At 39.9% G+C, this 13,933-nt stretch overlaps 1 protein-coding gene across 1 annotated transcript; it reads right to left on the reverse strand.

Moving 5' to 3' along the window:
- Positions 1-3,477: 3,477 nt before the first annotated feature.
- zcchc8 (zinc finger, CCHC domain containing 8) lies at positions 3,478-12,298 on the reverse strand. Its single transcript, XM_082554851.1, has 14 exons — positions 12,077-12,298; positions 11,903-11,942; positions 11,733-11,807; positions 11,496-11,595; positions 10,654-10,731; positions 10,456-10,559; positions 10,266-10,331; positions 10,095-10,155; positions 9,876-10,012; positions 7,562-7,704; positions 7,320-7,435; positions 6,046-6,132; positions 5,168-5,288; positions 3,478-4,796 (listed from the first exon to the last, which is right to left on the reverse strand). The coding sequence occupies exons 1-14, from the start codon at positions 12,252-12,254 to the stop codon at positions 3,808-3,810; spliced, it is 2,295 nt and encodes a 764-aa protein (XP_082410977.1). The 5' UTR covers positions 12,255-12,298; the 3' UTR covers positions 3,478-3,807.
- Between the last annotated feature and the right edge of the window lie 1,635 nt (positions 12,299-13,933).

The following is a 13,933-nucleotide window of genomic DNA, read 5'->3' on the forward strand; positions in this document are numbered from 1 at the left end:
GCTCCAATATTTATCACTTTGGCTTTTTTTTTTTTCACTCCCCCCACCCCAACCAGTCGCGGCAGATGGCTGTCCCTTCCTGAGCCTGGTTCTGCCGGAGATTTCTTCCTATTGAAGGGAGTTTTTTCTCCCCACTGTCGCTAAATGCTTGCTCACAGGGAGTCCTCTGATTGTTGGAGTGGCCAAATACTGTAGGGCAGGAGTCTGTATGTTAGAGTAGCTCTCGAGGACTGGAGTTATAGAGACTCTTGCTCTAGGGGAACTAGCAATTCTTGTGAAAATTTAAAAGAAAAATCCTTAAAAACAATAACAACAACCAGCAAATATGGTCTTGAACGTGGGCACAATTTTGGTGAAAATCCATTAAGTAATCACTGTTTCAAGTTCATACCAATATTCAAAGTGGAGCAGCGGACACCTTACCATCACATCAATCCTTCAATCAGACCTCAAACACAATGTTAACACTGATAAATTGGATACAAATTAATTAAATAAACCAGCTTTAAGCATCAACTAAGTCTTGTTTGTAATTCTTCAAAAATACAGAGCTACCCTTCAGCTTCCTAGTAGACAAACTGTCATGATACTGGGTCTGGTGACCCAGGGTTCTTATGTTTTTGAGTTGTGTTAATATTGCAGTGTCAGTCATGTTTTAATATGATTTAACTTTTGATTTGTGACTATTTAGAATTGTAGTTTAAACATTTTCCTGACTGCATAAGTCTCAGTGAATTTAAAATACGTTTTCCAAGTCATAATCCTTCTTTCCCGAATGGACTTTTATCTTGTGCAGTCTCCAGACTTAAACCCCATTTAGCTGGTGCCACACACATTCATGGGAACCTCTACAACAGATATTGGAAGAACTTTCTGAAGAATATTTGATTTCTATTGTAAAAAGAAAGCCTCGGGTGTGTTCAGCTGTTATATTTGCCAAATCTGGCTACTTTGACGACTCATAATTTTAGAATACATTATTGTGTACAAATTGATTCCATGATTATTTCTTTTTAACTCCAATTGCTTAATTTGTACTCTGCTTTCATTTCAGAGTGCAATGAGACATTGAACTGCATATTTTTCAATTTAAAAAATTGAAAAATTGGGGTGTTCTAAAACTTTTGACCAGTAGTGTTTGTGAAAGTAGAAGCAGAAGAACAGTGGCAGAAGACCACACTGGATGCCATTCCTGTGAGCAACAAAACAACGAGGCTACTATAAGTCATCTTACCTTGTATCAGTGATTCAGACTGCTTGTGGTGTCGTAGATATTAATACTAATTTAAAATCCAAAGGCTACCTGAGTATTGTTGCTGACAATATCCAACCCTCTGTAATTAAATTGTCCCCATTTTCTGATGGCTGCTTCCAGCAGGTTGACAGACTGTGTGAAAAAGCTCAGATCATCTTAAACTGTTTTCTTGAACATAAAACTGAGTTTACTATACTCAAATGACCTTCACTGTCACCAGATCTCAATCGAATACAGCACCTTTGGAATGTGATGGAACAGCAGATTCACATCACGGATGTGCAACAAATCTGCAGTAACTGTGTGACGCTATGATGTCAACATGAGTCAAAATTTCTGAGGAATGTTTCTAGCTCCTTGTTGAATCTGTGTAAATGTAGTTATGTGCAACACTTTCATTGCTTGTAATTATGTGTTCACACCTAATTAAATTTCATTAGAAGAGGGACTTAACTCACACCTTATGCATTCATTTACATACATACACACACAACCAACACTATAAAACAATTAAGGCTACGTTCACACTAATGCGTTTTCGTTTGAAAGCGCATCGTCTTCTCTCCGTTTTGGCCTTCGGTCCACACTAAGACGGCGTTTTCCCCAAGGAAAAACGCAGCGTTTTGGAAACGCTCTCGAAAACGCATACATTTCAAAACTGAGCTGTCCTGTGTCAGTGTGGACACTCGAAAACACAGACTTTCTAAAACGATGCTGCATTGTAGTCATGTGACCAATTAAACAAAGACAGCGGAGTGCATTATACAGCAGTTGTTTTGATTGCTCTCAATTTCCACAGCCCTAAAAAAGATCGATATCAGTTTGTACATGCTCCAGATAGCTTTTCTTCAAATTCTTTAATTCTCACTCGCTTTTGCGTATGCGCAGGACTGGAACGTAAGCGTTTTGGGCCATTTCAATGTGGACGCACAACTCTGAAAACGCTAGTGTGGACGCGGAGTGTTTTCACCCGGGTCAAGTTTTTCCATCTTGTGCTGGGCAGCTGTTGTACCACACTGTCATGCTAAGACAGCAGATGCCTTCTATTGTGGCTCTGTAGATGTTCACAAGCAGCAAGAAGAGAGTCCGGTCCATTTTAGCTTCAAGAGGAAGAAGACCCTTAGTTGGACTTTAATCACCAGGTGTGATGTGTTCAGCTACCAGATCAGGTCACGTTAAGTGAAGACCCAGGAACTTGACGTTGTCCACACGCTCTACTCCCTCCCCGTATACAAGGAGAGGCGTTTGTTCTGTCTTCCTGGATATCCTGCAGTCCATAATGAACTCCTTAATCTTGCTGGTGTTCAGGATAAGGTTGTTATCTAAGCACCACTGTGGATGAGAGGATAATTCTGCTCCTCCAGCTGAGGGAGATACAGTCTCTCTGCTGCTGGATGAGTCAAAGAGTGCAAAGAAACTGTTCAAGGTGTCAGGGAGAGTTGGATCACAGCTAACCTGTTGGTTACTGTGTTTACAGTCTGTTATACTCCTGATGCATCGCCACATATTTTGCGGTAAAGTAAATTTTACTTTAACTGAATTTCAACTTGCTGAAATTTCACTTTCAAGGTGGTTCAAAGACATGATTAGATCAGCTATTCAGAGTGCCACAGGAATCTTCACTGAGCGCTGCTAAAATAGCTAATATTGAAGAATATAGTCTAAGGAGCTTTGAAAGAAGAGCATCACGACTTATTTAAGCTGCTTGAAGACATTTCACTTCTCATCCAAAAGGCTTCTTCAGAACTGAAGACCAGGACGACTGAGAACCTTCACAGACATTGAAGAATATAATCATTGTCTATCATGGGGCTGCCGGCAGGCATATATTACAAGAACTATTTAAATTCCTGAAACTGCATTACCGTTTTTGCTAGAGACCAAATTCAAATAGTTTGGGAGAGAAGAGAAGGCAAGCTTTACGGGGATATTTGGTGTAACATGGTAGCATATGGCATTTATAAGGTACTGCTTTCTGAATATGGACAGAAAAAGAAAATCAGCTCCTATTCGTTACCATGTGTGCGTCACGTTACCGTATTCCTCCAACATTTGGGGCTTAAGAGCACATTAAAATGATTCCTGAAACATGAGAATAACTTTTTTTCTTCAATTTTACAGCAAAAATGACAAAGTATGTCCATAAATCTTGGTCAATAAAAGGGCTAATTTGCATATTTCATTTGGCCATGGGGGTGAAATCTGCAATCAGACATAGCAACTTGAGCAGAAACAATATTGTTTACTCCATTACTTTAGAGAAATTCGAGTGGAACAAATAACACAAAAACACCACAAGATGAAAAATAATGCAGGTCAAGAGATTACCATTGTACACATTTTACAGTGAAGTAAACAGTTCACTTGTGCTGAAAAAGAATCTCAGACTAGTTGGTCAAAATCAGTTGTTGAAGCATCTTTAAAAGGCTTTCCCTAACTGAATTTTACATATCGACTGCATTTACACAGAATAGAAAAAACCATGCTGAATGGAGATGAAATGAAGACTTTCCATTAAAATATACTGTGTTTTGAATCAAGGCAATAAACTGTCACTTCTTCTTCGCCAGACTTCGTGGGGAACTTTTAAGCAAGTCTCTGATCCTAAGGTATGTTCCTGTGGCTTCAGCAACTTCAGTGAACTCTGGTGTATCTTCAAATGGAACGATGCCAGCTGCAAACTTGCTACGATGCGGAACAGCAGTTATCTTGTCGAGATGCCCTGGAGTCGTACAGTCTCCACTCACCGGATGAGGCAAATCTGACTCGGGGCTCTGTGGGTTGTCTACTTCGGCTTTCACTGGCTCAGGACTCTGAAATGTGCCGTCCTCGACTAACAGTGAAATGGGACTCTGAGGGGTGCTGTCCTGAGTTTTAACTGGCTCGGGACTCTGAGGGATGCTGTCTTGGGTTTTCACTGGCTCGGGACTCTGAGGGGTGCTGTCCTGAGTTTTAACTGGCTCGGGACTCTGAGGGGTGCTTTCCTGGATTTCGGCTGGTTCGGGACTCTGAGGGCTATCGTCCTTAACTTTGACTGGTCCCGGGCTTAATGACAAACCCTCTTGAACTTCCGGTTGATTTTCTTTGCTTAGGGAAGGTTCTTCAGGTTTTATTGAGTCCATTCCTTCATCCGTGTCTTCAGTTTCTGTGTCCGCGTGTGCAGATGTGGATACACTTGGTGAACTTGGTACAGGAGTTTGTGCGGCAGGTGTCTCACAGTCACTGTTAGAGGCCATGTCAGCATTTTCTAGAGCTGCCCAGATCAGTCTCTGCTGCTCCTCCAGTTCCTCCAGTGTCAGGTCATCCTCTGTTCCCTCCCCAGTCTCATCAACCACCACCCAGTCACGCCCTCGCACAGCTGGAGAGCCGTTGGTGGGAGTAAGTGGAGGTGTACCTTTAGGGAGAGGTGGGGGGGTGGGTGTAGCAGGAGGAGTGCCCTGTGGTAAAGGCGGAGGAGAACTAAAGCAAGGAGAGCCAGGAGGCAGTGGTGGCTGGAACTGGAAATCATCAGAGCTGTGAATTTGATGAGGTGTTCCTGGATCTATGAGAAGAAATAAAATAAAATCATCCACAGAGTGCTGACTGTGTATTTTTGTGCAACTGAGCTACAAATACCAAACCAAAACATTGTTTCTGTGAACTCAGCGTGATCTACTCTTGTTAAAAAAGTTATTAATTAGCAATAATCCTGGTAACAATTTACATAGAGCATTGATATACTGGCAGCAGCCAGGTCAACATGTTGGTTCAACAACAGTAAAATGAGAACTACTCATCTTTAGAAGATCCATAGTTTTTACATTCCAACTTAAAAACACAAAGTGAAGTTGGATGGATGGGATCCCAACTCTGGAAATCTAACCATTCAAGGAGAACATGAATGCAGGCTGTGACACCCAGATGTACGGTTACCTGATTCAATATCCATGTCCGAGCTCCTGTCTGGGGTCCGGTCCGGGCTAAATTTACTCCTCTTCCTCAGCTGTGGAGATGAGTCAAATTCATGTCTTCTCTTGCTGGAGGCGGCACCAGGCTGTTGGCAAGAGCAACATGCAATAAGACCAAAAAGCACGACTTTTGTTTTTCCTTTCTTAGTGTAACATATGTGTTAAATACTTGTGAATTTCACCCAAAACACTTTCTTTTTTTGGATTAAATATGTCATTTTTGCATCTCACTCTCCTACCTGTGTGATCCGAGTCTGTGTGCGTTCATGTGCATGTGTGCGCTGCGTGGTGACGTAGGCGCGTGCATGTGTGCCCCGGTCACAGCTCCTTTCAGCATGGCCGGAGGAGAGGTGTACTGGCAGTCGCATGACACACACAGATCGAATGCATATTTCTGTGTTGCAGATGTGCAGTAAAGAGCCAAAGACTCAGTACTGTCTCCTGCCTCTTACTTTCACGCCAGAACACAACGCAGAACAACAGGCGTAACGCATGAACGGGTTACATTAGCAACATATTTAAGTAGAAATATTGAAATCCTGTGGATTAAATGGAGGTCTGTGCAGTTGGATCAGTGTTGATTCATGCTGTAAAATGCGTAAAGGAGATTTTAAAGGATGGGTCATGTGAACACCATAAACTGTTGCACAGAGCAAAGTAACCTCAAGACAGTAGATTTTGTCCTCGATGAGAACAGTAATGGCTTAAATATCTAATCTATATCTTATTTCTAAGAATGAGCACTAATCTGCTAAATTTTGCTCAAGGTGGTGGCCGATAAAAATTTGGTTGAAGTTGAGAAGCTGCCGTTGCAAGAAGTCAGTAGGGAGCTGGGATACAGACCGTGGGAAAGAAGCTGGACAGGTAGGCTGCATAGTTTTGCTTCATGTGGCTGCTCTGCATTGGAATTGAACCATAATGCAGGAACTCCTGAAGATACAACAGAAATAAAGAAAAAGTGTTATTTAACTTAATAAAAAAGACAGCAAAAAAAAGGTCCCAGCATACTTTAATGGGTTGTAAACCATTTAAACTCCACATTTAATTGAAAATAACACAAAGACAACATAGCAAGTTTGGAAACTAAAAATATGTAATCATTGTTGATGCCAGCAACATTTGTCAAAAAGTCATAAGAAGCTCATATACACCACAATATAAATTAGCTCTTTTTAAAAATTAAAAAACAAACAAACAAAAAAAAACACTGTACAAATTCATGAGGAAATAAAATATTTTCCCATTCTTTCAGCTCAGGGTCTTTTTAGTTGTGTTTTAACGCAATTTAGTACCTGGACTTTTATTTACTCCACAACTGTCTAGATGGCTGAAAAATGTTGCTCCTGACCCTGTGTGTGTGTTTCAGCATTCACAGGGCTGACACCCATACAAACATGGACGCTGTTTTTTTTCTGATAACTACTCAGATGGTCCCTCTCCTCATCAGAATTTAACCTTTTTAGTTGTCAGATGACATGACAGGTGGCAGTCGTGTCATTTCTGTGTCCTGTTTACATTTTCAGTCAGTCAGTGATCTCCACTATAAAGCTGTGGATATTGCAGAACCGTCTGTTGGCCTGAGGATCTCAGTCATATATCTATGTGCAGCGATTTTTTTCTAGATTCACCAAATTATTTTTTGAAATCATCTTTTTTAGATGACAAACACCTCAAATTCCTTCCAATTTCACACTGAGAAAGAACCTTACATTTATTATTATTTTTCCCATGTTTTGGTTTATATTCACACAGTGAAAACCCCAATCAAATCAAAAATGTTTGTGTACTCTGCTGTGTGCCAGAATGCAAAGCATGTCTGGCTACAGAAACAAATCGCAACAAAGGGGGAAACAAAGCAGAGTTTGATTTAACCAGACTAGAGAATGTAAATTTAGCTTCACAAGTACTGATCTGTTGCAATTTACCTAAAAATGTGTTGTGTTGAAATTATTCAACAAGATATTTCTAGTCTTTCATTGCCCCTTTCTTATTTTTATGACATCAAATCAACATTTAATGTTGATGGTTTTGAAACAGTACATCACATATTTACTTTTTACTGGATACCAGGCGGTACTGGAGGTCAAACATTTGAAAAGGCAGACTGCAACACTTACATCTTTCATTTTGTGTGGTGCGGCTACATTGAAACCTGGGAAATCCACCAGTTTGGAAACATCATAAGAGAGGTTTTGTGAATTAGTGTTGTCAGTTACAGTGCCATCACTTGATGCTGTAAGAGAGAAAAAAACAACATCCTCTATCATCTGTGCAGACTGCAGAAGCTTTTATTTTTCTACTTACTCTGTTCAACAAAGAAAACAAATTGTGAAGCTGTTTAGTTCTTTTTCAAACTTACCATTTCCGTCATACAGTGATAAGCCAGAGTTTTCCATCTCTGCCTCTTTGAGCCAACCTGGTGGGTAACCTAGCTGCCTCATGCGATAGATCAGAGGAGGTAGGGTGTTCTCATCAATGCCCAGAGCTGTCAGCAGCTCCTCACTGTTTAACAGCACAACACAGTAAATAAATCAAATGAAAAATTAAAAGACTAAAAATTACACTTGTCTAAGGTGACATAGAGACCAAAACCATGTGATCTACATGCCAAATATCTTTGGTATAAACTAACTAACGGATGAAGCCTTTGGAGTACGAATGTGAGATAGAAAGCACTTACCGAGGAAAAGCTTAGAAAAAAGTACTTGTGTGAATGGGTGAATAAAGCAAGTTGCGCTTTCAGTGCTCAGAGAGTGTAGAAAAGCGCTTTAAAAGAAAAAGTCCATTTACTGCCAATGTTGCTGAAACTGCAACCTCTCAAGAACAACAGGCTCACAGGGCGGCAGTAGCAGCGAGCCAAAAGCAGTCTTGGGTGTGGTTACGCTTTCAGAAACCCAAATGTATTAAAGGACATGCAGCTAACTGCAGCAAGTCTACCACCAGCATGAAAGAAGCTGAAGCCAAGGATTATGATTTAGAAACTCTGAGTGAGACACTGACAGCTTCTTCTTCATGTAATTAATTTGGTAGAAAAACAGATGTAAACAGAACAAATATTACACTGTCAGACAAAGAACCTGGAAGCTGCTGTGGTTGTAAAATGTTGTAAATACAATACATTTTTAAAATTCAATTGAGAAGTACAGACTTATTTCAACATGAGTAATGAAAAAGGTACTGTTGCAAACATAAACCTTAGGACAATAACGTTGGGCAATTTTCACCCATATGATGAAAAAAGATCACTTAGTGGTCATTTCCAAGGGAATTCATAATCATAATAAAATGTAACAGGGGTCATTCTTTCCCCTCTTATATCTTATTTTGTTTCTCTCTCCCACAGTTGTCAGTTTGCAGGGAGACTGTGCCTTCACCATTTTTCATTTTTATGATTTTTTTTCCCATTAATGATTCCCAAATTTTGAGCCTTTATTTATTTTAAATTGAGTCCCCAGATAACACTTTTTTTTCATTTTATGAAATGAGGTACGTATATATAACTAGGGATGGGTATCGAAAACCGGTTCTTGTTGAGAACCGGTTCCCACTGTTTCAATTCCTTGGAATCGTTTGCCACTTTTAAAAACGATTCCCTTATCGATTCCAGTCGACCCGAATGACGTCATCACGTTGAGTAGCGTCTTTTACCCAGTAGGAAACACGGCGCCTGAGCGGCACAAACGCTCAAAAGTTTGGTTACACTTTATGAGAAAGGATGACAACAGGGCAACGTGCAATACTTGCAAAGTAGAGATTTCATCAAAGGGAGGAAACACTACGAACATGTAAAAGCATTTTGCTCAAAAAACACGCGATTGCTTTCAACGAATGTCGTGTTTTTGATCCGCTCCGGACTAGCGAAGCTCAACCCAGCAGCAGCGGTAGCGTTTCCACGTCCTCTCCCGTTAATACTGCAGGTAACTAATCAATTAGCATTGCATATTATGTTAGCGCGATTTACCTTATTACAAAACCTGCTATTACTGTGCGTTGCATTTAGATAACCATGATGAGAGAGACAGAGGCTGGCTCAGATGCTGGCAGTTCTCGCTGCAGTCTACCGGTAGCGTCTCCTTTCAGGCCAGGATAGACGAATGTCACCCAGCAGTGTCTAAGTTTGTGGTCAAAGGCTTGCACCCATTTGCCACAGCAGATGCCCCCGATTTCACTTTGGTAAGTGAATGTGTTTAATTGTAGGCAGGGACATTACTGGATATTCTTGTGTAATTGCTACAGAATAATTTATGTTAAACTTTGTTATTGCTACAGGAGAATATTTATTTTATTATTTTACATATACATTTTTTTTCCTGGGGACCCTGTGACACCCCATTGAAGAGCCGTAGGCTGTGGATCTCTTAAGATCTCACTGTTGGGTTTGTAAGGCCATGTTACTCCTAAATTTCTATCTTGTTCAAAGAGAAGATATAAAACACAGTTCTAAGCTAATCGACTTTAGTGTTCTCCTTTTTAAAAAAAAAGAATCGATAAGAGAATCGATAAGGAATCGAATCGTTAAACAGAATCGAAAATGGAATCGGAATCGTTAAAATCTTATCAATACCCATCCCTATATATAACCCTGTAAAATATGCACTTTTGCAACATTATGTAATTAAATTAAAATTGTGAGTAAATAAAGATGTGTGGAGAGTAAAAAAAAAAAGTCCTGCCTCATGACTCCAGGCTTGTATTTGGCAAACCGCTCCTCCACTTCATCAGCATGGTATCTCTGGTTACTCTGCATGGCTTGGTTGTTGCTCTGATTGAACTCCTTTCTTCTCTCATTAATTGCAGCCATGTCTTTAGGCTAGGAGAAAAAAAATACATTACTATATTAAATTATGTTCTGTCCTTGTGTTCATCCTGGATTAACAGATCATTAATGGTACCTTGGGACAATCTCTCAGCTGGTGACTGCTTGAACCACAGTTGAAACACATAGACTTGGGTCTACAGTGAACAGAGCAGAGACAGAATCATTATACATTATAAATTCCACCCAGCACACAAACAAAGAAGAGTTGTAAACAGGAAAAGCTATGGAATTTTTGTAGTCTTACCTTTTGTCTTTCATTTCTATTTCCTGGCCATCAGTTCCAATGACTTGGTTGAAGACTTGCTGATAACTTTGCAGCAATTCAGGAAGCTATAATGCATTTGTCTACACAGCTGTGAATTTTTAAAACTTAATAAATCTGACTACAGCACTTCATAGGCAATAAATGTTTAATTTATTCATGTTAAAGATACATTGGGACATCCCATCCATCGGTCAGCTGGGGGTTTTCATTTACCAGAGGCTGTCCAAGTTTATCAACACTGAAAGTAGTGAAATATAAGACACTCCCAACAACCTAAAACAAAAACATAACACAATAAGTTACTACTTGTGAGCCTACACATCTCGTTTTCAGTGTGTTTGAATGAGAAATAACAGCATGTGCTCACTTTAAAGGCTTCTGTTGTTGTTCTCACACTACTGGAAGACATCATCTGTGGATCTTCGTCCAAAGCAAAAGCGGAATTCTTTATAGAGGGAGAAATATGTATTTTTAAACAGAAACTTAATTGTGATATTGAAAATATTTACAATAGTAATATACAGTGCTGTGAAAAAGAATTTTCTCCCTTCGTGACTTGTTTTTTTTTTTTTTTTTTTGCAGATTTGTCTGTCACATTTACATGTTTCAGATCATGAACGACTTTATAAGACAATGAAAACCTGAGTAAATGCAAAATGCTATTGTTAAAGTTATGTTTCTGATAATGAAGTCAAAAAGAATTTCTAAACTTACCTGTGTAGAAAACTAAAACGCCCTCACCCCTTGCAAATGTAAAATTAATCGTGCCTTTCTGTCTTTGTAGACAGACACATGTATTTAATTTTCAATGATTTATTACAGGTATTTGCCGTATTATCAGTAACAGACTGGATGTTATTGCCAGCTTGACCCCATTTAATGACAGACTGACAGCATACCAACTTAGTCTTATGGCAACATTAATGGTAGGTTGTAATGACAGGGTTAGCATACCAGCAACAAAATGTTTTTTGTTGGGTTTTTTTTTTTTTTTTTTACAATATTACCCAATCAGCCTTTTACAGCTTTTATGTCAAAAAGTGATAAATTACAATATGTGCTATTGTAATGTTAAAAAATCTGAACAATGTCATATTTTGAGTGAGGTATTGTGGTAATATTCTATCATGTTGAGTCTGGTGATTTTCACCTCTAACAAATAGACACAAAAAAAACTTCTTCACGGCTCTGTATATTCTAGGTACACACCTGAGGTTTGATGTTAAAGGAGGACCTCTTTTCAACGTCTGGTTTATGGTGCCTCAAAATCACACTGCAGATGCAGTCTTCAATTTCCTGGCGACACGTCCTAGCAGGGTGATTAAAAATTGTCATTCATATGTTGTGAATGGATCTAAACTAAACATTACCATAGATGTAATAATTTCACCAACAAATACGTTCATACATAAAAACTTACTTAAAATATAAAGAATTCTGACTTACTTTGATATGATGTTGTTTGTATAAAGGACCTGAAGAAGAGGCCCGTCGGTGTTAACATCTTCAACAGTGACGCCGCTGTAGTGTTGGAGGAGGGAAAACATCGCAGGATCACGGTTGGCGAACAGTTTCGTTTCATTTGAAATGATCATTATTGGGTGTCTACTAGTTACCTTGGTCGCGTCAGGAGGCTCATTTTCCTTCGTAATATTTTATGTGGTCTGGGAATTAAAGAAAAATGACAAATTCTGCAGAAAAAGGACTGTTAGAAGTCATTTTCTTGGCTGTGTTTTGGTTGCATCCTATGCTAGCAAATTTAAGCTAGTGCTAACAAACTGCCACAAGGATATTCTCCTCAGTGAGTCTCTGGATGTAATCGTCGCACTCCTCCAGCCTGCTCCGGAGCTCGCTCCTCTCGTCCTGCTCTTCATCATCATCTGTGAACCGAATGTGCGTCGTGACCGGGGGAGCAGGCTCATCGAGCTGCTGAAAGAGCTCACTGTCCCCAAAATCAACTTCAGCCATACCTGGCGCTACCCGATCCGTATGCGGAAACACGACATATCGTGCGCATGCGCAAAATGTGATTGCTCCTGATACTTTCACAATAAAACTACTGAACCGTCACGTAACTGATGTACGTAAAACCACTAATTTTATTTGTTTTTAACTTGCATTCACAGCGTAAAGTAACCCTAAATAAAAATATAAATAAATTGGATTACTACATATCTCTGAAGATAAATACAAATAAAAAAAACTCCAGGAATAAATTTGAATTAAAAAGTTTTTCTTTTCTTTTCTTATGGACTCAAATAAGTTTTGCTGAAAAACTGAATATGGAACAAGCAAAGCTTAATACTAAACAATATATATATATATATTAGCTGTAGCTAATATATATATATATAGCTTCAAATTTGGCCCACGGGCCAGAGTTTGACACCTATGATTTAAATGGACAAGTCATTTTTTGAACTGAGGAGACCAGTTGCTCGACCTTTGGGAAAGGATTATCCCATTGTTATATATAAACCTTTCTGATGTCAGTTTTGACAAGACTCCCAATAGAACTGGCTGAGATGTCAGTATTTGTCAGTATGTATGTCAGTATTTTTATTTATAAATCACCTAGAGCTCCAAGCCATGACAGTGTCTCAGAATTTACATGTGTTTTACGGATGTTTGTGTTTTAGAGAGGTAGGCACATATGTACCTCTTTCCTGGTTGGACATGTTGGCACTGATTTTAGAGCAGTTCTTGTGTTGTTGTATTGTGTGTTATGGATTCAGCACTGAAGCAGATGCTGATTAGCAGACCTAGTTTGACTGAGCAAACTCACTGCAATTTTTTTATTTTTTGCCTAGACAACAACACTGTGATCAAGATGAAAAACAAAACAAAATAACATTTGCATCTTTTCTCAGTTTATCTATTAAATGTATTACTCTTTTACAGGTCCAGCCAAGGAGTTCCTGCTTAATCTGTGAATGAGTAATACATCTGTGAATAAGTGAGTTGAGTGACTGAGCTGACTGTCTCTGTGTGGGATCAGATAGTAGAAGGAGATGTTCTCTGTCCCTCCTGATGGTGCCTGAAGGACTATCTAGGAAATATGAATGTGGGGTGAAATGAGGGAACATCACCTTGCCTGAAGTCTTTGTGTCTTGACGCACACTTGCTGTCATGGTGTGACTGGGCTCAAAGCTCTCACTGGGTGTCTTTGGTTGAAGGATGTAGTGTCTTGTATCCTTCTCATCTGAGGGATCGTCCATTAGCCTACATCAGGAGGCTCCACAATGCTGCAGCCAAGTGGCTGCAACCCAGCCCAATGGAGGGGGAAGTTAAGCTGCTGAACATGCTGACACTGCAGCAGTTGATGGAGGGGCTCCCAACAGGAAAAGCAGAGAGGGTCTGCTGTTATCGGCCAGTGAACCTCGAGCTGGCTGTGACGCTTGCTGAGGATCACTTGGCAGCACGGCAGACCCTGGTCCAACCAAACCCTGGTTTGACCTGTGGCTTTTCTGGAGGCAGAGAGGGTGGAGGTTAGGTTTGTGAATGGCGACATCCCATAGTGCCACTGCAGGTCTTGTTTGAGTGGATTGGCATGGATCTCATCGAGCCATTTCAACGCTTTGTATTAGTGGCGGATGTGTAATCTGGTGGATTATGCAACATGATATCCCGAAGCACTGCCGCTGTGC

This window comes from Aulonocara stuartgranti (genome assembly GCF_965226115.1).
Source record: "Aulonocara stuartgranti genome assembly, chromosome: 12".
Taxonomy (NCBI): domain Eukaryota; kingdom Metazoa; phylum Chordata; class Actinopteri; order Cichliformes; family Cichlidae; genus Aulonocara; species Aulonocara stuartgranti.